Here is a 25,000-nt window from a genome sequence, read left to right on the forward strand (position 1 = left end):
AAAAAAAGACAAAACGTCTGTCTATGACGCTAAACTACAGTCTATGGTGAAGAAAGCATTCTTAGTCCACTAACTATGCTATTCACAGAGTTTTGTGTCCTGTTTAGAACATTAAGTTGTATTATCCTTATTCGCTCCACGGCTTTCATGAAGTTTTCAAAGCGATCACAAATAGATTCACTTCGCCTCAGTCCCAATCCACGTCTACTTCCTCTTCTAAAAGCTCTAGTTAATATCCTCGCTACTGATGTTCTCTCCAAGTCCCAAAGATGGCATCCATACGACAGGATTGGGAATAGTGACATCTCCATAATTCCCATCCACACATTTTCATTCCTGCATACACCTAGAAGTTTGCCTACTACTCCATTCACACTTCCATAGAAAATTCTCGTCCTTGCTTCTACAGCCGGTTCACTTCGTCCATGCATATCCATAACAACACCCAGATGAACTAACCTCCCATCCAAAAGTACATCTTGATTACTTCCATTCAACTTGCGACTTCAGTAAAACTGTCACCACACTCTTTTTGCTATTGAATACAGCGTTCTAGCCAGAATATTTTGGCAACTGTCAATATGACATCATCAAATGTTTGATGTTGACATAGTTGGTAATGACATCATCCTATTACTTTATTAGAGTCAGAATGGCAGCATGTATATAGCTACTGCATGATTGGTAGACTATTCAATATAATTGACACTCAGATATTGTCGAATAAACCTCATTGAACTCAATAAACATAACACAGACAGACAGACAGGCAATACAGAATAATATTGTTAAATAAACCTCATTGAACTCAATAAACATAACACAGACAGAAAGACAGGTAATACAGAACATTATTACAATGACAAATTGACATAATTAATTAAAAGTGGAATTGTGAGCTGACCTAAAAGAGTAAGGGTGTACAAAACATGAGATTGAAGATAAACAGTAATTAGTAGAACACCTGCTGCAACCACAGTCTCATTAGCACCTCTTGTGTGAAAGATCAACAGGAATTCACCTCAAACATCAACAAGGAGACCATGCACTTCCTAAGATTACTGTACACCAAATGTATCTGACATGAGAATATGTATTGTTCTGTAGCAACTTTGGGACTATCAAGACTGCTAATGTCTTTAGATCCATGATGGTTGTTGTAGGAAAACATCCCACACTATGTTTGCTAAGGCTTTCCGATTCTGTTTCCAACCGTCAATTAATGCTGTTTTCCCCGCTCCAAACGTCTCTTCCCTCTCCCAACCGTCATTTTGACAGTACTGACGGTACTGGCGAGAACACTGGAATAGCCATTTTCTTGGGCAAACTCTGTACATACATCCAACATCTTCTGCACAGCATACCATGTTGGGGATATCACAGTCACATCGTCAGGATATGCTATACAGCCCACATACTTTCCACCTATCCGTGCTCCGTAGCCGCTCTGCTTCAACGTTACTAACAAGTTGTCAAGATATACATTGAAAGACACGGGGATAAGACACTGCCTTGTCTGACACCATTGCTGACACCAAACATCTCTGAGACCTGAGCTTTCCATTTACCTGCATGTATTGTGATGAGTAAGAGTTAGCAAGTAGTCACAAAGTACTCTGGTGCACCACAGTCCAGTAATCATGAAATAGTCGATAATACGAGACTCTATCGTATGCTTTAGATAGATCCAGAGCACTTACAAACACATATTTGTTGCCATGCATTCTTCAAATAGTAATCAATTGTTCCAGAACAAAAGAACAGTCTCCACATCCGTGCCTTTGTTTGAAACCAAACTGTTGCTTGTTGGTGATCAACACATCCTTTATCCGTTCAAGTACAACGTACTCCAAAACCTTGGACGTTGCTGAAAAACAGCAATTCCACGATAATTATCAAGGTTCATTAAATCTCCGTTCTTATCCTTTAGAGTTGGCACAACGACAGACAAGAATTGATCAAATACAAACGAATCATTAGAAAGTCTGTAAAAGCCACACCAAGAAGCTGACTACGGTACTACTCCCATATATCAAATGATCTGACTGTACTTCATCAGATCCAGCTGCTTTGTCTCAATAATGCTGCATTTTAACAGTGATACTCTTAAAATTTTTCATATTACCTGTTCCTGACTTAGCCACCATCTATAACTATAAAGGAAAGTCCACTGTCTGTCTGTCAACGCAAAATGGCTCAATGCAAAACGACAAGACTGGTTACCACATTGGTCTATCCATTAAGAGAGCTTGTGATTGGTGAGACACCGGATTCGATGCACTTTCTTGCAAACATTCGTCTCTATAATTCTGCATTTCGAATGACTTCATTTGGGGCATCCAAAGAATAGTTGAATCAAGCTTCATGTCTAGCTTCAAAGTTCAAGGACAAGTGAATCATCTCATAGGGTCGCTGCAACCTCTTTCCTCAGTGCAACCAAAATTTCTTCAAATCTATTTCATGGGTGATTGGCAGCAGCAACACAATAGCAGATGAAACATTACAAAAGGACTCCTCAGAGACATCATCATGACCCTACAGCAGATGCTTCACCATAATCATTTAATTTAAGTTTAAAACAACATTGGAAAAGATGCTAAAAGACACAAATGAGTAGTCATCAGAGCAGACAAGTGTCCTGATGGTGAACATGCACACCGGATTAATGCACCAATAACTGACGAGGTAGGATATTTATGGTTGGGCAGCAGCATGAGAAGAGAGGCATTGTTGTTGCATGTCCGAGACAACTCCCTTCACCGTATTTCAGAAACAAACAAGTCGTATGATGTCATACAGTATCCATTATAGTAATTTTCTGGGAGGGCCAGGATGGCTTTCACTTTGCTGTTCCCCAAGTATGTCCTACAACTAACTCACTTTATCCATCAAAGATGGTTTCTGCAGAGGATTTCTATGCATATCACCTGATGGTCCAAGAGGATACGTTTAATCACATCTTACGCTGCAAGAACCTGTTCCATCAGTTTGTGGTTGACATGTACACGCAAAAATAGACAGCGAGCAGTTGACCTACACCAGGACCCATCAGAAGAACCTTAAAGTGCGTTTCTTTAACTCCACAGCATAATCCGGTTGAGTTTGTGGACCACTACCGTGTTTCTTTATTTTCACAATCTAATCTGGTTGAGCTCACCCAAACACCACAAACTAATCCAGCAAGAAGGTGGATTAGTTTGTGGAGATAGGCATGGCCAGTTAGTACATGTGTGCAGAAATGAAGCAGGGGAGTCACTATCAACAGATCTGTGTCATCAAACAACAAAACAAACACAGAAGCTGCAAATGCAGCCACAGACAAGCAAAAGGACAACATTGATCTATTTTGCACTACTAACACCATGCGCATGCTCAGATCTACTTGCATGTTTCTTTATTCCACACCTATTGGATTCCACTGCAATACTTCCGGTTAATCTAGTAGAGCTCAACCAGATTAGCATGTGGAGATTAAAGAAATGGGCCCTTACAGTTGATAATTACTCACGCTTGAGAGATGCTGTAATAAATGATGGAAATGCGGTCAATCTGGGACAGCTAGTGGCCCAAGATATAGGCATGAGAGGACACAGGATGCTGACATCTGTAAGATACTATGGAAGGCCAGACCTTTTTATTACGTTTACCCGTAATCCAAAGTGGCCACAAATTAAACAAGACTTGTTTCCCAATCAACAGCCTAAAGACAGACATGCTATATTAGCAAGAGTATTCAGGCAAAAGATGTTGAAGACGATGCAACTGCTGACTAAGCACAACATCTTTGGCAAGACGAGATGCAACATGTATACTATAGAGTGGCAGAAATGTGGATTGCCCTATGCTCACATTTTGCTGTGGTTGCCTGAAAAAATTCATGCAAACCTAACTGATTCCTTCATCGGTGTGGAGTTGCCAGACCCAGAAAGAGACCCAGACCTTTTCAATATTGCGAAAAGTCAGATGGTTCATGGTCCCTGCGATGCCATAAACAGCCAGGCCCCATATGCAAGCAGGAAAGTGTTCAAGGGTTATCCTAAATCATTTCTTTCTGAAACACAGACTGGAAACGATGGGTGTCAATTGTACTGGCACCGAAAGTCTGGGAATGGAGGATTCAAAACTGTGCTTATTGTGGCTGGGAAACAAACTGTTCCAGTAGACAACAGATGAATAATTGTTCCTTTCTGTCCTCTCCTCTCCAAGACCTTCAATGCTCTGAGTTCTGCAACTCTGTCAAATCCATAAGTACGTATGTAAGTATATTACAAAGGATCTGACACGGCTGTGTTTGGTCTACAAAAAGGGAATCAAAGAGATGAAGTTACTTGCTACCAGATGGCTAGAAACATCAACAGCAATGAGGCAATTTTGAAGAATTCTCAAATTTCCTATACACGACCAGCATCCAACTGTGGAACACCTTGCTGTCCACTAGGAGACTGGGCAGAGAGTGTATTTCACAACCAACACTTCGCAGCAGCAGATACACAAGCCCCCAAGCCCACTACCCTCGCAGCCTTTTCAGCAGTGCCAACAAGATAACTTTGCTGAGTTGTTATATCATGAAGCGCCACAGTACTTTGTTGGAATTTCATCTGAAAAAAGGTGGAAGAGACAAACTCAGGGTGAGACTGTTGAAGGATATCCAGGAGTCAAGAGGCAAATGCACTTAGAAGAGTTTACACGGTACACCCCAACAACACAGAATGTTACTTTTGTGTCTTCTATAGCATTACGTGACCAGGTCAATATCATTTGCTGCTCTGCGTACCATCAATGGTGCAGTGTATGAGACTTATCGTCAAGACTGTAATCTTCTAGGACTGCTTCAAGACAATGCACATTGGGATGCTACAGTCCCCTGCGCATAAACACCCATAACTTCGGCGGGGCCTGGTGCGGGTCCCCGAGGTCGTACGTTATAGCTGATTAGATGCCCGTGGTCCTTGATGCAAGGGCTTTCTGGTAATGTAATTATGATGTCACATAACCTTCTAGAAGAAAGTTAGTAATACAAGGCGGTGATTGGCTGTCGATAGAGGCGTTGCCTGTTACTGATTGGTTGATAAACTTAGCTCCGCCTTTTACTGTTGCAACGCTATTCGGTCGCACAGCAACCGCGCCATATTCTTGCACCTGTCTTCTTTGCCGTGCGTCGAAGTGAGCAAAAGCTGTTCAGAGACAGAAGAAGTGTTTTGAACGAGGTTAGACGGAAGCGAATGAGTGTTCCTGTTGACCAAAAGGAGGGTCCCCATTTTGGGAATGACGGGTTAGCGTCTCCTTCGCTGATGTCTGACTACGTGAAAGACCTATCCCAAGTTTCTACCAGTTCTTGTGAACTCGGGCAACTTTTACCAGACAAGGAGATCTTAGATAAAGACATTCAGGACTGTTTGGACGACTGGGTTGTCACTCTCACTACAGAAGACTGAATGATGCTTAGTCTTGTTGTTTTTCAGGCGTTTCAATCCTTAGTTGTTTTGTATAGTTTTTAGATCTTTAATTCTGTGTAGCTTTTTGGTTGTTTTTTTACTGTAAGTGAAAAATATTTATGGATGGCGTAATACAGAATGTTGCACATATTCATGTTGTCATATCTTTGCGTCAAAAGCATCAATCAGAAATCCCCATGATGAATATTTTAGAAATTGTCTCTGCTATGTTATCCTTGCGTTTCACCATATTCCGTTACCGTTTTGTAGAGATTTACGACGGTATGTGCATCCCTCTTCAGGGGCCTTTCTCTTCAATATCTCAAAAACGAAAGCACGTTTCAAGAATCGCCACGATGATTACCTAGATAATCATGTCATGTCCCTTTCTGCAAAATAACTAGTTAAATAATGAAACACCGTAGCGTAAAAACAGACAAATGTGCAATACGAAGAAAATGTGCTTCCTCGAGCAAGGCCCGCTGTAAAACGCAACCGTTTGTTGAGTTCTTTCACAACAAAATGCTGCTACGATTGCTGAATCTTGTTACCGAGTTTCATCGATAAACATGACAGAACATTTGAATTACGCGCACTTTCCTGACATCACTCCCGGATGGGCGTTTATGCGTGGGGGCACTGTACCCTCACTAAAGATAAATGTGCCGCTCACCATCTCAGCTAAGGAGCCTCTTCTTTATTATGCTCCAAGCGTGCGGTTTGTCCAATCAATGGAAGTTGTGAAAAAGCACAAAGATGGTTTGAGTGAGGACATTCTCTATCAAGTGCAACAAGGAATATCCTGGGATAGAAGTCTCTGCTTACGATTTAGTCATTAATGAGTGCTTGGTGTTAATTGAGGACAACATCTTGGCACTTGCTGGGAAGGGATTGGAGACTTATGGGCTTCCTGTTCCTTTGTAACGACTAAAGCCATGGTTAGCACAAGAAATTCTACAAGACATCTCTTATGATGACGTGGAAGCTCTACAGAAATGTGTGGATAAAAATGATGCATGTTTGACACAGGAACAAACGATATGTGTAGTCCAGAGTGGAATATAAGGTAAAATTTTTGGCCGGACATTATGCTCTTTAAATTTTGGGCATTCATTCTTATTTGATTTCATAATCATTTCTTGTATTTATCAACATCAACATTCAGTTCCATTTCTTTATTTGTTCAATCATATTCACTACTGTATATATTTTCTATCAAAATCAAAACATAAAATTTGGCTTGTTTGCTGTTGTTCTATTGCATTGTTATTGATCATGATGATGACGGGTAGTGGTCATGGTGGTTACAAAGCCTGTAAAGTAATAACATGAACAGATCAAGATATGTCTGAGCAAGCTAGTCAAGAGCAATTTGTTTTTCAACAAACAACTTAAGCCACGTTTACACGGGTACGATAAATTGTGTCTCAAGCTCGACCCTGGCCTGTAGTCCCGGGCCCGGTCCTGTTTTGCATTCACATGTTCACAGCTACCATTGGCATCTCAGCTAGATGCGCAGGGTCTGAAGAGCAAGTCATTCACATGGTCTGTAGTAAGATTTGACCAAGATGTGACAGCACTCATGATGAGAGCGTGCAAACCAGCTCAATGGCATGACTAAATTACTTGAATAGCACGTGAGATGAGTTCATGATCTTCTGCCATGATTACAGAATGTGCGCTTGTGTCAATGATGGGTGAAGGGAGCTATATCATGACAAGAGGCCCAACCCAGCATTCGAAAGGGAGCCGTGCCAGTGGGCCTAGAGCCTACCTCAACCCAAATAATTTTCGTGTAAACACGGTCCCGGGTTCGGCTGGGTCCCTTATCGTCTTGTAAATGAATGGCTTTAGTTACCAGCCCGTGGCCCTCCCCCCCCCCCCCCCCATTATCATATTCGACTGCACCTGGTGCAATAAACTGCAGCTTGTGCAATAAACTGCAGCTCGTGCAATAAACTGCAGCTTGTGCTATAAATGATGTTGGAAGCAACAAATATGACATATCGATATTGCTCTAAAACTACTTGCACTCACACTTCTTGAGATAATAACTCTAGACCTTACCTGCTGCTTCAGTCAGTTGTCTGGACTTTTGGATCGCTCATTGATTCCCTACCATCCATGCAATAACTCTTACGACATAAACAGTCATGTAAGCATGTCCGATCAAAGCAAACTTGTGGTCGGTCATAAACACCAGTTGGTCAGTCAATGACCGATGACCGACGGCAACCGTTCTATTTCACTCTGGTACTTGACCGTTGTTTCCAAAATCGAAGACAGGCCTGTTGAAGTATTCTTTCTTGATGCACCAAATGGTACAGGAAACAGTTTGTTATCAATCTGCTCCTGCAACAAATGTTGGTGAGAAACGACTATTGCTCTAGCAGTAGCCTCATCTGGTATTGCAGGCACACTTCTCATGGGGGCAGAACAGCTCAGTCTACATTCAAGCTGCCCCTCAACATGTACACGTGGAATCACCTACATGTAACATAGCTAAAGGAATGAGATTGGCACGTTCACTGTGAGAGTGAAGGTTCATTGTATGGGATGTAGCTACCATGCAACACAAGATTGCGTTTGAAGCTGTTGACAGGACCTTATGTGACCTTAAAGGTAATAGCTTAGTCATGAGAAGTGTTAACACTTTCAATGGCAAAAGACTTTCGCCATATCCTACCTGTCGTACTCAGGCGAACAAAAGCAGGTGAGCTTGCATCAAGCATCAAAACTTCCTACCGGTGGCAACATGTCAGCGTACTCAAACAACAAAATTGTGTATGTCTTTACATAGAGATCAGTCTGCAGCAAAACTTCTCACTTAAGCTTCTTGAGATAGGTAAGAACAAAACTTCTGTAGATCCACAAGATGGACTGCACATTTTACCATGTGAAACCATGGTCTCTTGTCTCAAAGAGCTGAAACATAACGTCTTTCTTAACATTTGCCATCACTACGGAGACAGCGACTGGCTATGCAAACGAGAAATTTCTGCCCCATCAAACATAGAGTGTGGACAAACTCAATGAGGATCTAATTATTCAATTTCCAGGGACAGCATAACCATACAAATCCATCGACTCAGTACCAGATCCACACCAAGCGGTTAACTACCCTACTGAGTTTCTCAATTCTCTACAGCCTTAAAGAGACATTTCGGAGATTTGCATTACTGCAACATTTCAGAGACGTGTGCTAACGTACATTTGCTGAAAAAAGCAATGGCTGCGTTGATGGAAGTGACAACTGCAATGAGAAGTTACAGTTGAGTCCAGTTTTTACAACAGGGTTCCCTTCGGCGTGTGGTAAAAACAGCTGTTCATACCCGGTTTGTCGCACACGAACACTAATTAAAGGAGGAGGCAAGCGGTATCAATGTCCGGGTCTGTTTCGTCGTCCACCACACTTCCCAGGAATCACAGGCATGCTGTCGATGTCACGTGCTGTTACACGTGTTGCCTGAGCAAAGCTGGGCCATCTGTTAGTGTATACCATATTTTCTTCTTCAGGTACAGTCCGCATCACAACTATTGACACATTTACGCTTGGAGGCATGGCCATGGGTAGTGTGAGCAGAAATGCATCTGTTTTCAGGTCACGTACGTTTTTACATAGAAGAGAACTATTGTGTATGCTCGTAGGTTTGCTAGACTTTGGAAACTCACAAGTGCGCATCAGTAGCTTGACCTCCTTTCATTTTTTGATAGCATTACCCTCGTTAGCGTAGCTGTCTAGACAAAGGCGCATTCGGCTAGATGTGCGTTCCATGAACAGCATGGCAACAGATCACAAGGCATCAGCAAGTGCTACTCCGCCTGGATTGTGTCTTCAAGTTCATGAACGTTGAGACCTACGAAGCTTAATACGCCGCTTGATAGACGCCGAGAGGTTTTCTATTGGTGCAAGATCTAGTGAATTCACGGGCCAATCAAGAACCGTGACGCCCAGAGTCTGGTTTTCTTAGCTTCACTATCTTAGGCATAGTGTAGCTTTAGCTTGCGTCATGAAGTTCTCTTCTGCTGGTGGAAGAACTGACAACAACTGCTGTCGTCACTCCTTCCTGCAATGTCAGCTGATGGGCAAGTTTGTTTGCTGATTCGTTGTTCCTTGTTGCATCATCCTGTTCACTAATTGAAGCTGTTAGATGGTTTTCAGCTAGTTTTTTGGTCTTCCACGAGAAGCTCTGCGCCGAATTCATTCTCCAGTGTCCAGTCTTTTGAAACAGTAGAGCGAGAGACATGTTATGATCTTGAAGCGGTATAGTAAAAGAATATCCTAGCATTGTCTTTCACGACTCATTTGATGATGGAAAGTTCTCAACGCAGATGCACAGACTATGAATAGCTTTTGACTGCTTTTCAGCTGTTTGAGAACATTTGGCGCGGTTTCTTAGTAAATAGCAAAACTAGAAAAATTTCCAAAATAGTACAAGTTAACCGGAAATGTGTCAATAGTTTTGACGAGGACTGTACATAACATAACAATAACATTTATGCAACGCTGTCAGCCATAACACTGAACAAATAAAATAGCAATCATAATTAAGTTTATCCATTAGCCTAGCATCCTTTCTAATAAATTGTAAAGTTCTTCTTCACTTCTGAAACATTAAAAAGAAGTGCTACTCAACAAAATTCAAACTACCTATTAAAGTAAACTGGTCATTACCAATTCAATTAAATCAGTCCAGGCTACCAAGTTGTCAAAACACCTCTGTCCCTAAAACGACATCCTTAAATTGCCTTAAAATTTCAGCTGCAAATTTCTTAAGTCTCAACCACTAGCTAGATAAACATTACTAAGAACATTGCAAATGCCAAGAAAACAGTCAAACCTAATAATGCTTATTTGAACAAAAATGTATTTATGTCATTTGGAATCAATCAATGCAAATTTTAGAAAACTGTTTTGCCAAAGAGAATTTGGAAGCAATAAGAACTGGTACCATTTCAGACCTCTCAATCACTGGTACATTGTGTGATTTCTAATATAACCTAAATTGCCGTCATCTCTTGTAGATATTGAATAATAAGAGCCAAGCCTTAATCATCAATAATGCAACAACAAGTACCTTCCAGTGTTGCATTTGAGCCACACTCATTACTCTTGATTCTCAACTCATAACAGCTTACTACCAAAAATCACCACATTGATTGAAAAACCAAAATTAATGTAAATTAAAGAAAACCAAATGCTTTCTTTCTCTGTATGTCCTACATCATTAATTAATTAAGTAATGTATGTTTTCAGTCAGTAAAATACTTGATACTAAAACAGTTTTTCAATCTTATGCTAATAAAATAAAAAGGAACAAAATCAACAACATTGATATCGCATGAAACAAATATACAGGTAAAGCCACAAGGTCTACAACCACCACACACACACCTAATGTACTACACTTGAACATACACATACACTCGAAATAAATATGTTCGAGTGCATGTGTAAATACAATTCATTTCATATTAAAAAAAACACCAAAAAGCCCAAAACACCCAGCTAACTGTTACATGCATTGCAGTCTCACCCTCACGAATATTTAGTGTAAATGACTTTGACACTACAGAGCCATCAGTTGAAGTATATTGACACGTATACACTCCACTGTTAGAGAAATTAGCTGACTTGATGTAGAGTTGCTGCACACCATTCTCATACACCTGATATACACTAGCATTCTGTCCACTTGAAGATGCCACGTCAATCGTTGTGTTGTGCTTCCATTGCAAGAGAGCGTTAAAGTTGGTCACATCAGGAATGACACCACAATCAATAGGATTAGAGTAATCTTGCCTCTCATTAACTGCCACACTTGTTCCTTCAATATGCTTATTATTGTCTAGAATAGCAATCTCCAACTCTATAACAACAAGATATTTTACTCTTCATTCAACACCTACCTACACCACATCATCTAACCATAGTTGAAAGCCACCTCACATACATGAAGAAGGTCATGTAAAACTATTCTCTGTAAATTAATGAATTTTCCCCAAACTGGTGGGTTACAGCTAACATCTCGCCAAATTGCATTCATGTGATTAGAGCTGTCATATGGAGCCTTTCCACAATTGTGGTTATCATTGCCATTGTTTGTTAGGTTGTTACCAACATGAACATACACGTTTTCATCTTCACCTCTAGTGAAAAGAATAGCTCTGACACGTGACACCAAATATTTATTTTGCAAGTCAACTTGAAGCCAAGGATTCAGAGAAAATGATGTTTGAGCACAATCAAAGCCATTAAGGCTTTGTCCAGTAACAATGTTTGGACTGCCATCTATAGCCAATGTAGCAAAGTAGTTAGAACTATAAACTGAACTCATGGTCGCTGTTGCTCCAAAAGACGCAGCTAAATTGGTTGCTACACCTACAAACATCACTATCATTGCTCATAAAGCAACAAATGCGACATCCACAAAACAATAATCATACAAGAAGTGACTATGCAGATCTCAGTTGACGGTCCTGTACACTTCTGACCCCCCATTCTAGCTGCTTGACTAATCTTCCGAGTTCTGGTGCCATTTCCACATTCAACACTACATGAACTCCAACTGCCCCAAATGCAATCCACTAGAAACACAACACAAAACGGTCAATAAAGATATTGCCATTATAATGTAATTTAATGTCATACACAACCCAAAGGGCTAAGATGGCGCACAACTAAATGGAACTTTAATTGAAGCAGTGAGCACTTTACAGACTAGATGCCCTTCCTGCTGCCCACGGATGGCCTGGCCCTTCTCGGTTTCAAACTGGGGATGCTAAAGTGCAAGTCCCAAACCTAAACCACTAGGCCACAGCAGCTCACCAGATATTGCTCATTATTTAGAACACTAAATTCAATAATGTGTGTTTTCATTCCTTTAAACATTGAACACAAACAAGTTGTCCTTCAGTCTCATCTTCAAAGAAAAGTAGTAAGTCAACGACATTATAAGAGAGGGGTGATCACTGTCGGACATGCGCACTTAAGCTGATCTCAAGTGAGGTAGCTTTCGCATCATAGCTATTGCACATAACATATGTTCAAGTGTCCTGGCAAGAAAATCAATTTTGATCGCCAGTAAGGCCTCCTTGTGCTGTTCATATGTTGCGCATGTGCAAAGATCAATAGACAAAACAAAGGCAAAACTGGTTAGTTAGGTGTTGACTGACAGGCACGGCAGCAGTTTAAGCTTTAAACAATACAAATTTGGTGCTCACTGTAAACTGAGTGCACGATTACTCAGAGAAAGACATCAAGGCAGATGCTACGCACGGGAACAAGATGTGTGCTTTCCTGGTCACGTACATAGCGTAAGGAACCCCAATCTGGCTCAAAGTGCAAAAGTACTTGTCAAATATTACCAAACTGCAGTGTAGCATCCTCAGTTTCGCAGAATTAAGATTCAAAATAGACATGCTCTAGCATTAACATGCCCTTCTAATTATACTTGAACCAATATAGTGCCATGCTTCCTGTGGTAACTGTAATGTCAGCATGAAATTGGTACTCCTAAATTTGAAAAAAGATTTGATAACAGAGTTTGACTAATGTTGCAATACATGCAAGATTATCAAGTCTAGCATGTGTCTTAGTATGCCCAAAACAACATCAAAGTTCAAAAATATGATATCTTACTACCAGAAGACAGCCGCCGGGAAATTTTAGTCAAACAATATACAAGTATAAAAGCAATTAGGTAAAAACCTGTGTAGAGCTATATCTATACCATAATTCAGTTATGTTACAATATAAAGGTTATTTATAGAAATCCTTTGATATGTACTTAAATCTTTACAGAGTTCCTAAGAGATCAGTAAATACTGAAATTTGCCTGCATAAATAACACTCACTCAACCACTCATGTATTTCAACCAAATAAAGAAAGTCAGAAGTAATTGCAACTCTGTCAACAACTAAATGGAAAATCTAGCATGCAATAAAACATGTAAATCAGATATCTCTACCACTAACACTTACACGAACTAGACACTACAACACACCCAAGCAAAGCTTACAGCTACCCAAAGTATCTTGCTGAAATGGTAAAAGCAGCATCATTGTTTTTGACTCACTCACTCACTGTTATTCAACACAGAAAAAGGTAGCTCACTCACTCACTCAACCATATACATCTAATACAAATAATACAATAATAGTCTATATTCAGTAAATAAATAACCAAAAACAACCCCAAAACATCCACTAACTATTGCATGCTTGCAGTCTCACCATCTGAAACATTCAGTGTAAACGACTTTGACACTATAGACCCATCCATTGCAATATATTGACATGTATACACTCCACTGTCAGAGACACTAGCTGACTTGATGTAGAGCCGCTGCACACCATTCTCGTACACCTGATATACACCAGCATTCTGTCCACTTCCAGATCCTCCTATATCACTGGCCGAAGATTCTATGTCATTGTTTAAAGTATCTATGTCATTAGTGATGTTGTGCTTCCATTGCAAGAGAGCATTAAAGTTGGTCACATCAGGACTGACACCACAATCAATAGGATTAGAGTAATCTTGATTCTCATAAACTGCCACAATTGATCCTTCAATACTCGTGCCATTGTCCAGAATAGCAATCTCCAACTCTATAACAACAAAACATTTTACTCTTCATTCAACACCTACCTACACCACAACATCATCTAACCATAGTTGAAAGCCACCTCACATACATGAAGAAGGTGATGTAACACTATTCTCTGTAAATTAATGTATCTTCCCCAAACTGGTGGGCTACAGCTAACACCTTGCCATCTTGCATTCCAGTAATGAGAGCTATCAGATGGAGCCTTTCCACAATTGTGGTTGTCACTCCCATTGTTTGTTAAGCTGCTACCAACATGAACGTACACATCTTTACCAGTATCACCTACAAAAATAGCTCTAACACGTGACACCAGATATTCACTTTTCAGGTCAACTTTAAGCCAAGGATTCAGAGAATATTTTGTAGCAGCACAATCAAAACCATCAATTATCTGTCCAGTAACATTCTTTGGACTGCCATCTATAGCCAATGTAGCATTGTAGCCAGGGAAGACTGAACTCATGATCACTGTGGCTTGAAGAGAAGCAGCTAAATTGGTTGCTTTACCTAGCATCAACAAGCATCAAACATTTCAAACAAAGCAACAAGTGTCTGACTACAATAACCACAATCATACAAGATGTTACTAAGCAAATCTCAGTGAATAGTCCTGTACACTTCTGACCGCCCATTGTAGCTGCTTGACTAATCTGCCGAGTTCTGGTGCCATTTCCACATTCAACACTACAGGAACTCCAACTACCCCAAATGCAATCCACTGGAAAAACACAAGCTAGTCACTACAATATGCTCATTCAACACAACTTTACCAATATCTTCTCTATACTGTATATAAAGGAGAGGTGCAGGGTTTCCCCAGGAATTAATAACAGCGCGGCATTTTATTAATATTAATTAGCCACCAAGATCTTATCTTAAACAGAAGAAGTAACTTTAATTAATTAATGATTGTCAGACTTATTGGTGTAGCCACTGACATAAATGTCATGATAGCGTGGTAGGAACACATGCCACATGGATAGTCACTAGGTCAAGGTGATATGCATTACTGTCTTTTATCACAACACAACAAATTCATAGCAGCGTCTGGTGGATACAGATCTTTGCTAACAGTATATGGAAGACATGTCACACCTGCTTGAAGACTTGAACTGATTGGAATGCTGTCAGAATAGACAGTTATCATGTAAGGATGTTTAGTCAGAATTGCTAACTTAAACGTTTAACCTATTACAAACATGTATAGATTATAGACCGCTGGCAACTGTATAAACGAGATACACCCCGCTCCGCCTACAAGTTGGCACGAGGGCAAAGCCCAAGTGCTAACGAGCTGGGCACAGCGGGGTGTATTCGTTTATACACTTGCCAGAAGGTCTATAACCGGCTTGTAGCTCCCAGCTGAGGCATTGATATCCTCTAGGCACGGAAGTTCAAATCAGTTGTGTAGCAAAATGTTCTGAAATCGACTTGGACATTGAAACAGCAGAATTGCCAGTTATTGATTTTTTGGAAGCTAGTAAACTGCTAGACGTTGATGTTGTTTTCTGATCAGCAGTCTTCTGAATCTCGTTTCCAATTTCGTCCAGTAGTTTTCATAAGTTTCTCGATTTGTGTGTTCCCACTAACCCCACAAAAGCTACTGCATGTGTGGTTAGAGTGTTCAACGCATGGAAGAAATGGAGAAACAAGCAGCCAACTGAAGAGGGAGCGCTCGGGAGGTACGTGCATGATCTGCATGTTACGAACAACAGAGAAATGAACTACTGGCTTGCAAGGTTTGTGCATGAAGTTCGGAGGCAAGATGGAAAGCCGTATCCACCTTCTACCATATACTGGTTTACAGCGTTCTGTGCGAGTGAGAATCTTTCTATAGCTGGATGCCTAACCACGGTTATTTTTTTCCAGAAGGACGACTCTCAGTTTAGTTTGCACAGGTCTGAACTTGCTACACGCATGAAAGAACTCATTATGATTTCCATACGCATCCGTAGACCCACACGTATTGTTTGTTCTGGCTGACAGATATGTTTCAGTAGCCTAATTGTTATGTTCACAAACAATTCACATCTTGATAAACCAGTAGCCCCAGGCAGTTATACAGCCCGATTTATTGACTGGTCAATATGTAGCGGAAGTGGGATATGTCATTTATTGTAATCAAATACTGGACACTGATTGGTGCAGACAAAGCTAGGGTGCTACAAAACACATAATTACCTGCCCAAATCTACTTGACGACAGACAAGCACCTAGTTATCTACAGGATTATGTGTACAAGGTCAGGGTGGAGGAAATGCTAATTACAAAGTGGTGGGTGTGGTGAGCTGGGACTAATGTCAGGTCAAGGCACGAGTGACAGACTTGTAACCCTGTAGATAATTGGATGCTGCTCTGCCGTCAAGTAATTACGTTTTGGACAGATAAAATTACTGCTGTGCTGTCAAGTAACTTTTGGAATTCCTTATCAACCATCATTTGAGATAGTCATCACATCATTTGAGATACAATCATCACATCATTTGAGATACAGTCATCACCATAGCGCCATCACAACAGCGCGACGCCGCACTATAGGGAAACCCCTGAGGTGTCTGTGTGCGTATTTGTATGTAGGAGCGTTTCTCTAAGACGGCGAGTCTGATCTCTGCCGAATTTGGCTCACGCACGCCGAACCTGTACAGGGCAACAGTGACGTGGTCAGATTTCTTCGGAGTGCACGGGCTCCCCTCTTGAGGGGTCAAGCCGTGCGTAAAAATTTCTCAACAACGCAAACGCTACACCTTCCGGTTCATTCAAATGCACGTCCGCACCAATCCCATGTGGACTGTACTTGTCGCCGTCCTTTGCAATGCTTCCAGCAATCAACAATTTATTGCGTTCTCTCCAAATTCTGATTGCATTTGCACCGAATCCGACCTATAGATATAAGCGTTTCCAGCACCGAGCGCTACAAGAAAAGACTGTTGATTTCTACCAAAAACAAGAGAAGAGCAAGATTCGAATTCATCCACTGAATGTCAAACTATATACGAGTGAGCAAGTGACTGTACATGATTTCCAAGATTTTGCTGCCCGGATACACGATTCTGAGTGGGAAATTCACTGCTAAGACACTCGGTAACATTTTCATTTGTCTTCAATGGGATAATGAATAATCTATTCAGCCCAGGCCAAAGAACGGGATCTGCATGTAAATAGCATCCTAGACTGAAATCAGGGATGCCGGTCAAATTTTTGCCTGCTGCCAAAAATGTGCCCTCAATAGCATTCTTGGTGCCACTATTAATAGCCACTCTGTCACTCATTCTCTGCCAAATAGCTACAGCCAGACCTTGATGCTACACTAGCATCATAATTGTCCTACTGGATAGCAACTAGGTAGAGCAAGTCACGTCAGCATTCGTCGTAAAGTTGCTGCTGTAGAACTCACCTATTCTCGGTCACAGAGTATCACATTTTGGTCAGTGCTTGCCATCTTGTTTCTACAACTCTGTTTGAAACGCAAGTTATCTCTGTTGATAGGCTCATTATATGACTTCCTTTCGCCAAATTGTTGGTTTTGTCTTGTCAGCATCTACTCTCGCAGACAAGGAAGACGACGGATGACTCACAAGACACAATCTCGGTCACCTGATCTCGAGTGATTTTCTCCCTTCAGACGCAGAGTTGAGGCGCTCTTTCTTGCTTTTAATGTTATTGTCATCACCGCTGGCTACTATACCTATGGGGTGATGTCAGTGCTCATCGTACTGTTGCTACAGCAGAACGTGAAATCTGATAGACAAATACTCCAACATATGGGATCATATCTCGATCAATCGCTTTCCTCGCATTTCTACAAGATGAACTGAGATGTTAGTCATGTCCGTTGAAAGGTTCGCTTTGGATGTTTCTGCCACCGAATAGCCGGTTTTGTCTCTTCAGTGTTTACTGTTGCAGGACTGTGAGAAAGATGATGGTCAACTGGACGTAATTTCAGTCACAGTATGAGCGCACTCCTTGGGTTCTATAGCTGTGAGGTAAGTGGTCTTATCTTCATTGGGCATTCTCCTTATGGTCACAATCGACTAAGGCTAATTAAGAATGTTTTGTAGTGAATTTGCAGAAATAACAGATTCTAATAATTACATTGTGTAGGCAGTTAATTGTTCTGTCTACACTATGTTTTGAATAATAACTAAAATAACCTTTATTTACTACATCTGGTTTAGTGCTAATTAGCATATTTTGTATACTGATTATCATGAAGGGGATTGCACCCTTTTGATATCAATAAGACCAACTCACTTTGTATGTCTGTAAAGCTACTGTGTCTGCAATAGGAAACTGTTTGGCACAATCAATGTGATATCATTCTTTGGAACTGGAAACTTGACTGCAAATAGATATGCCTACAATATGCTGGTAATTCCTGTCTTCAGAAAATGTGGGAAGAAATGAAACTGCTTTACTGGCTGTGATTGTTTGTCGCACACTTAGTAGAGTGATGGCAAGTCTATTAGTTAATGTAGCCTGAGACACTAATTACTGGAAGTATGACATTGCAATGTGGGAACTCTTTTAATGCTCTTTTAGCCCTTTGGTAAGTACTGCAAATATAGGTACAAGAATTTTACAGGTATATGCCAGGTGACTAAAAATATGTGTCTGCCATTAACAGTTTATAAGAACAACAGCAGACAAATGATTTGTCTATTGTTTGCTCTTATAAACTGTTATAATAAATAAGAAGATAGTTATAAATTAAATCCATTTTGGTACAAGTTGAATATCACAAGATGCCTCATCAGTATGTCAGGACTCTGCATTAACTGTGTACAATCTTGTTGATTGTAAGATTTTAGCTACATTAGCTATTAGAAAGATTGTTTTCTCTTTGGCAACATGTCACCATTTTCATTTGTTCTCAGCTCTCCGAAGAACAAATTTTAAAAAACCGGTTTGTGTACACATGTGCAATTCTGCTTCATAAAATCATCAACCATCCCATCCAAGATCAAGAATCATTCTATCTGTAGAAACGGGTAGGAATAATCTCTGGTCAACTGCCAACAAAATGTGAAAATTCAGAGTCATCACATTGCACTAGATACCATGGTTGAGTACTAAAAATAGTAAATTAGACAGACACATTCGTGACAATATAGCTCTAGCACAACAGTAGACGACAAATCACACAATACAACGGTTGAACCTACTGAGGAACCTGTCTTTCTCAAAATCGCGTGACCGAGATTGTCCCGTAGACCATCACCTTTCTCACAGTCCTGAAGCAGTAAACACTGAAGAGACAAACCGGCTATTCAGTGGCAGAAACGTCCAAAGCAACCCTTCAACAGACATGACTAACGTCTCAATTCGCCTTGCAGAAACGACTGACCGAGGTATGATCCCGGATGTCCGAGTATTGTCTCTCAGATTTCACGTTCTGTCGTAGCAACAGTACGATAAGCACTAACATCACCCCGTAGGTATAGTAGCCAGCGGTGATGACTATAACATTAGCCAAAAAGAACGCCTCAGATCTGCGAAAAAATCACTCGAGATCACGTAACCGAGATTGTGTCCCGTGAGTCATCCGTAGTCTTCGTTGTTTGCGAGAGTAGACGTTGACAACGAAAGGAAGTCATATAATGAGCCTATCGACCTAGATGACTTGCGTCTCAAACGGAGTTGTGGAAACGAGATGGCAAGCACTGTGACCGAGAATAGGTGCATGCGATCAGTTTTCAAGTTCTACAGCAACAACGTTACGACGGATGCTGACGTGACCTAATCTACCTAGTTGCCATCCAGTAGGACTATTATGACGCTAGCGTAGCAGCGAGGTCAGGCTCAGTCACCGCGAGATCAGATCCGGGACACTACTGGACCTCAGAAGCATATCTAGAGTAAAGCGGGGGATGGTAGTAGTAAGCATGATGCCCACAAGTCTTCTAGTAACAACTATCTACGCAATCCCAGCTACTAAAGTAAGTTGCCAGTGAAAACATCCAGGCACTAGAGCCGACTTGACAAGTTGTAAGTAACATTGCAGGCTCGAACTGTACAGTGAACTGTATTGACTGTACTTATCGGTTTGGCCACCACTGCTCGTAATACTTCATCGTGCTTCCTGTTTCAACTCCCCTTCCCCCCACTTACTATAGTACCGCAGACCCCTGCGTTCCCATATATTCTATCACAAGAGCGCGGATTTCTAGGGAGTAGCAAATATCTACCTGGGCAGCCACTATTTTCAGTACGCTTTTAGGATGCAAATGAGCAAACCTGATCTTCAGTAGTTATTTTCTTTACTACGTACTATCCCTAGTCTAACGCTCTATTTTGTATTTGTATTTTGTATTATTTGGGCGTGCGGGCGGGCGGGCAGATCACTCACAGTGGGTGATGTCTGTGTTTATAGAGATGAGGCTGCGCTAGAACAAATAACTACTATAAAGTGTAATACCGCTAGATGGTGCAACAGGAGTGCACATTTGCTGATCATGAGATACAACCTAGAACTTTGTTTGAGTTTTATCTGGTATACGTTCAATTGGCGTAGCGCACGTTGCTAACCGTTTTATGGCAGTGCAGGCCCGGATCCAGATGGGGGTTGAAGGGGTTAAGGGTTTAGGGGTTACAACACCCTCTTTTCCGATAGGCGTGGTTCACCATTGATAAAAGAAATCGAAGGGAGTGCAGAGTCTCACACTCAGGCGTATTTAGTAAGAAAATTTGAATGTGATGGCTGCTGCCTCTAGGCATGTTATCTGCTCAGATTGCAATAACGTTCTGCTTCTGCTACCACAGATGAGATCTAGAACATTGTAGACTGACTACTAAGACTATGCACACTAAGACCATTTCAGTATGTAGGGGCCCAATCAATTAAGTTAATCTGCTGATTTGTGATTTTTGCTAGAGGTGATTACATACGAGTATACCATAGTCAGCTTATCAAGTTAGTAGTCAACTTAAGCAATAAATAATTTCATTAGAAAAGAGAAAATTAGTAATGCTATAAATAACAGCTACCAGGTCAACCCCCTCTTTCAAATATTCCTGGATCCGGGCCTGCAGTGACTAAAAATTATAGTTAGTGAACGAGAGAGAACAGGTGTGGTGTATATCTAGATAGCATCAAATATAGTACAATGTCAAATTACAACCGAGGCAATTTGATCGCGTAGATGCGATAAAGCGAACGCCATGGCGTGTTAAAAAGAACAGCACTTGTGCTTTGTGCTCGTTACGGCTTCAACTAAACTGAACACCTACCTAGGTGTGCTGAAATAGCACATTTTGGATTAGAGTGTATATGTACGTATCCTATAGCTAGCACTGCACAGCGCCGGATCCAGGAATTTTTGAAAGAGGGAGTTCACCGATAGCAGTTGTTTATAGCATTACTAATTTTCTCTTTTCTAATGAAATTATAGGAAATTATTGAACCAAGCCTATTGGAAAAGAGGGTGTTGCAACCCCCTAAACCCCCTCTGGATCCGGCCCTGCTGCATGATGTCTAAAGATACAATGATCATGCATGTACGCATCTTCCTCAAGCTCCACACTAGACTTCTACGTACTAGTTAAGGTAGCAGCTAAAGTCTTTAACGTGTAGCAAAGAGAAAAGTAGAGCTCTCGTGGTCTCATGTAAAACTTCATGTAAATGATCTTCTATGAAATTCACACGTACGTGCACGTATAGACCTGCAGCTGGCCCGCGTACGTTACAACGGGAAGAAAGAAAGCTAATGAGTGGCGGCAGAGTTGGGGCAAGGTGCCCTCCAACTTGACGGTCAACAACTGAGAAGAAAGTTTTGTAGAAAAAATGATATGTACATACTGCAGCTTTGTGGTCATGCAAATCTGTCTATAAATGGCAAATCTGCTAATAACCGACGAGTTTCCTTGCAAGAGCAATTGTTGATTTGGTTCTCTACGCCTGCCTAAGTTTATTGCTAGAAACCAGTAATCTGAGGCGGCGGAACGACTCGCAAGTTGGGGGCGGCGGGGGCATGAAAGGACATTTGAGTGTACATGAACTACGGTGAGCTTCCAGTACTGTAGGCATTTAATTCCTGTCGGGAAGCGCTTTCTGATGTTGAACTTTATCCCTACTCCTCCTAGGCAACAGAAAGGCAGAGCGTAGTATTGTAGGGAGACCACCAAATAAATTCGTTGATCAAAACGTGAACGCGAACAAAGTTGTCTAGACCTTCGTACAAAAAAACTACAGCAAAGAGGGTGCTACTGTTTCCAATTAAGCAGTGGAGGGTGTGTTGCATGCTAGGTCACTACGACCTCTAGTAGGCTCTAGTCTCGTTAATTAGGTTAATAACATTGAAGTAACGAGATTTGCAGCAGCTTACCTGCATCAACACCTTGCAGAGAAAACAGTAGAAATGCAGAGAGCAAAACTTGTTTCATCCTGAGTGACTGAAAACCCACATGTACACAAAATAAATTTGTTATACGGGTACTAAGAGTGCATTAATTAAATCCGAGGTATTACAATTGATTAGCGTTTGCTCTAAAACTTTCGAACGAATTTGCGGGCGTATAGTTGCAAAGGAAAATATTACTTTAACACAAACTGCTTGATTGCTCATCAAAGTACATGGCGCTGTTGACTGGTACCCCTGTGATTTGATACCCACAACCAGTGATCTACATATCAGTGCACGGAACAACCACGTAGCCTATCTTTCAAAACTACCTGGATAATCCCAAAGCGCAAAACATCAGCGAAAACGATCGGTTATCTTGAGTAGAGTTGTTATCGAATGTGAATGCTCACGCTGGGTTACAAAGTCCAGTAGCACCTGCAGCAGAAACAGAAGCGAAAACATCGCTGTACATGCGGATACTAATTAGTAGTGCGTTCCCATCAGTTGCTCGCTTATCTCAATTAACATATCATCGTTATGTCTTTATGCCCCATGGAATGCTGGGGTCGGCAGAACCAAGACATCAAAGGAACCTTACTAGACCCTCTCCCCGCCAAGGGAAGTCAAAAAGGGGAGGGGCTGGCTGCACGAGACTACTTCCGTCCCTCTCCTACGAAAACTCGTCCTCTGTTGCATCCTATACCTATCGTTGAAATTATGCTCCAAACCTTCTTTTCCCTACACGTTGCGACAATGGAGAAGAAAAAGGTCTGGTGGCTACATAGATTATCAGTAAAGTAGTTGACATATCAAGCACCCGAATACGGGACATTGTAACACAACGAGATGCATATAATCCGGGTCTTGTTTTGAAAGATAACGCGCGGGCTGTTTCCGTAGACTGTATGTACTACCATTTCACCGAAAGCCGCTTCAACAAGTGAATATTCCGGAACGACGAGGGGGGAGCGATATAGCGCAAATATCGCTTGCTGATTCATGTATTTAGCAGTGACGTATACATTGTAGAAGGCATTTGTTTGATAGGTTACCAGAGCACCGTATGCGACCTTTTCCTTCAAAACAAAGACACTGTTGTAACTATACTCAGTCCACAGAGATCATACCTGTCTACTGCAACTGCAGAAGAAGGGGGAATGATTTTCAATCAGAAATGCTATGAATACTTCCACACTTGTGTTAGCTAATTAGAATACGAGGCAAGAGAAAGGAAAAGCTGCATGCAAGTATGTTTGTTCTAGTAGCAGCAACTTTTGTTGGCAGTAGTATGTACTTTAGTTGTGCTAAAGCGTCGTAAGTTGGTGCATGCGCTTGTAGTTGGCGTATATGACAGTAATGTAACTAATGATTTATTTAGCGGAGTAGTTTTTCCTCATAGAATATTGGTTTGAAAGTTTGAATGGTAGAGTTGTTTTAAACGTGCATGGAGCCTAAGCATACCAGTGAGTGGGGTGCTACCATAAGCTGGATTTACAATATGCAAACGCTTGAGCCTCGCGTCGCGTCACGTCGCGTAGTACAAATTCAAATTGTAAAAGGTCTACGCGACGCGACGTTCGACGGACGCGACGCGTCCAAATAGAACCAAGTTCTATTTGAGCGTCGAACCGGAAGCTGTACACATCGCGTCGGAAGTAGCACCTTGATTCCGACCAATCACAGCCAGCTATAAATGCACGTGTGGCTTCTGAGGGCGATGATTATTGATTTGGGCGCTGTACTCGACGTTGAGCGGTCTATAGATTGTGTAGGGAGTTATCCTTGCTTGTGGATGATCAACTGCAAGACGTACAAAGACCTGCGTGCAAGGGAGAACGCCTAGAAATTGATTTTGAGCAAGTTGGGGGTTCCGACAGAGTTCTGCTAGTAGAAAATCGAAGCGCGAGTGGTCAGTTCAATAATTCAGGCAGCGACGTCTACGGCGCGCTGAAATCGTATTGTGAATGGTACGACACGTGTGACGCGATACTTGCCACTCCCACGCAAGACAACGTGACAGGACGCACAAGCGTTCCCATATTGTAAATCCAGCTTTAGGCATGCGTACAGCGACAGCTCCTCTAGAGGTGTACAAGAAATTCCAACAGGATGACAATGGCTTTGAGACACGGCATAAACTTACTGAGGGACACATTTTACTGTGATGGATGTCAATGTTCTGGTGGAATGCCCGGTATTACGGTACCTATGGGGTACATATCACTGGTGATATGATACCCTGGTAAATAGTCTCGCGAAGCCAGCCCCTCCCCTTTTGACATCCGTTGGTCAACGGAATTAAAAGGGGGAGGGGCTAGTTAACGAAAGTCAGAAGGGGAGGGCTGGCTGCGCGAGACTAGGTATCAAATCACTGAGATACCAAATCACCGTGGCAGAGCGCAAATGCTTGTCTGGACAAGAACTGTATTTCATTGCCATTTTGGTAAGTTTCGGTGTGCGGTAGTGGTGGGCGCTGGTGGTGTTCACTGCAGACAGCAAGATGAGTAGCCTCGCGACGCTAGGCCATCTTCGCATGACCGACCGGAAACGAAGTTGCCACTATAGATCTAAAGACGCCTGTCTCTACAGCTGACCTTTTAATTAAACCAG

At 41.5% G+C, this 25,000-nt stretch overlaps 2 protein-coding genes across 2 annotated transcripts in view; both read right to left on the reverse strand.

Annotated features, from left to right (window-relative positions):
- The window catches only part of LOC134189180 (uncharacterized), a 16,517-nt gene extending 16,086 nt beyond the window's left edge, over positions 1–431 (reverse strand). Inside the window, exon 1 of the mRNA XM_062657419.1 lies at positions 75–431. Coding sequence (XP_062513403.1) covers positions 75–431 — 357 coding nt within the window. The remainder of the gene's footprint in view (positions 1–74) is intronic.
- A 1,296-nt stretch (positions 432–1,727) lies between these two features.
- Positions 1,728–22,463, reverse strand: LOC134189181 (uncharacterized). Its single transcript, XM_062657420.1, has 8 exons — positions 22,373–22,463; positions 14,629–14,769; positions 14,112–14,558; positions 13,672–14,049; positions 11,883–12,023; positions 11,365–11,817; positions 10,973–11,305; positions 1,728–1,867 (listed from the first exon to the last, which is right to left on the reverse strand). The coding sequence occupies exons 1-8, from the start codon at positions 22,428–22,430 to the stop codon at positions 1,728–1,730; spliced, it is 2,091 nt and encodes a 696-aa protein (XP_062513404.1). The 5' UTR covers positions 22,431–22,463.
- Positions 22,464–25,000: the final 2,537 nt, after the last annotated feature.

This window comes from Corticium candelabrum, chromosome 13 (genome assembly GCF_963422355.1).
Source record: "Corticium candelabrum chromosome 13, ooCorCand1.1, whole genome shotgun sequence".
Taxonomy (NCBI): domain Eukaryota; kingdom Metazoa; phylum Porifera; class Homoscleromorpha; order Homosclerophorida; family Plakinidae; genus Corticium; species Corticium candelabrum.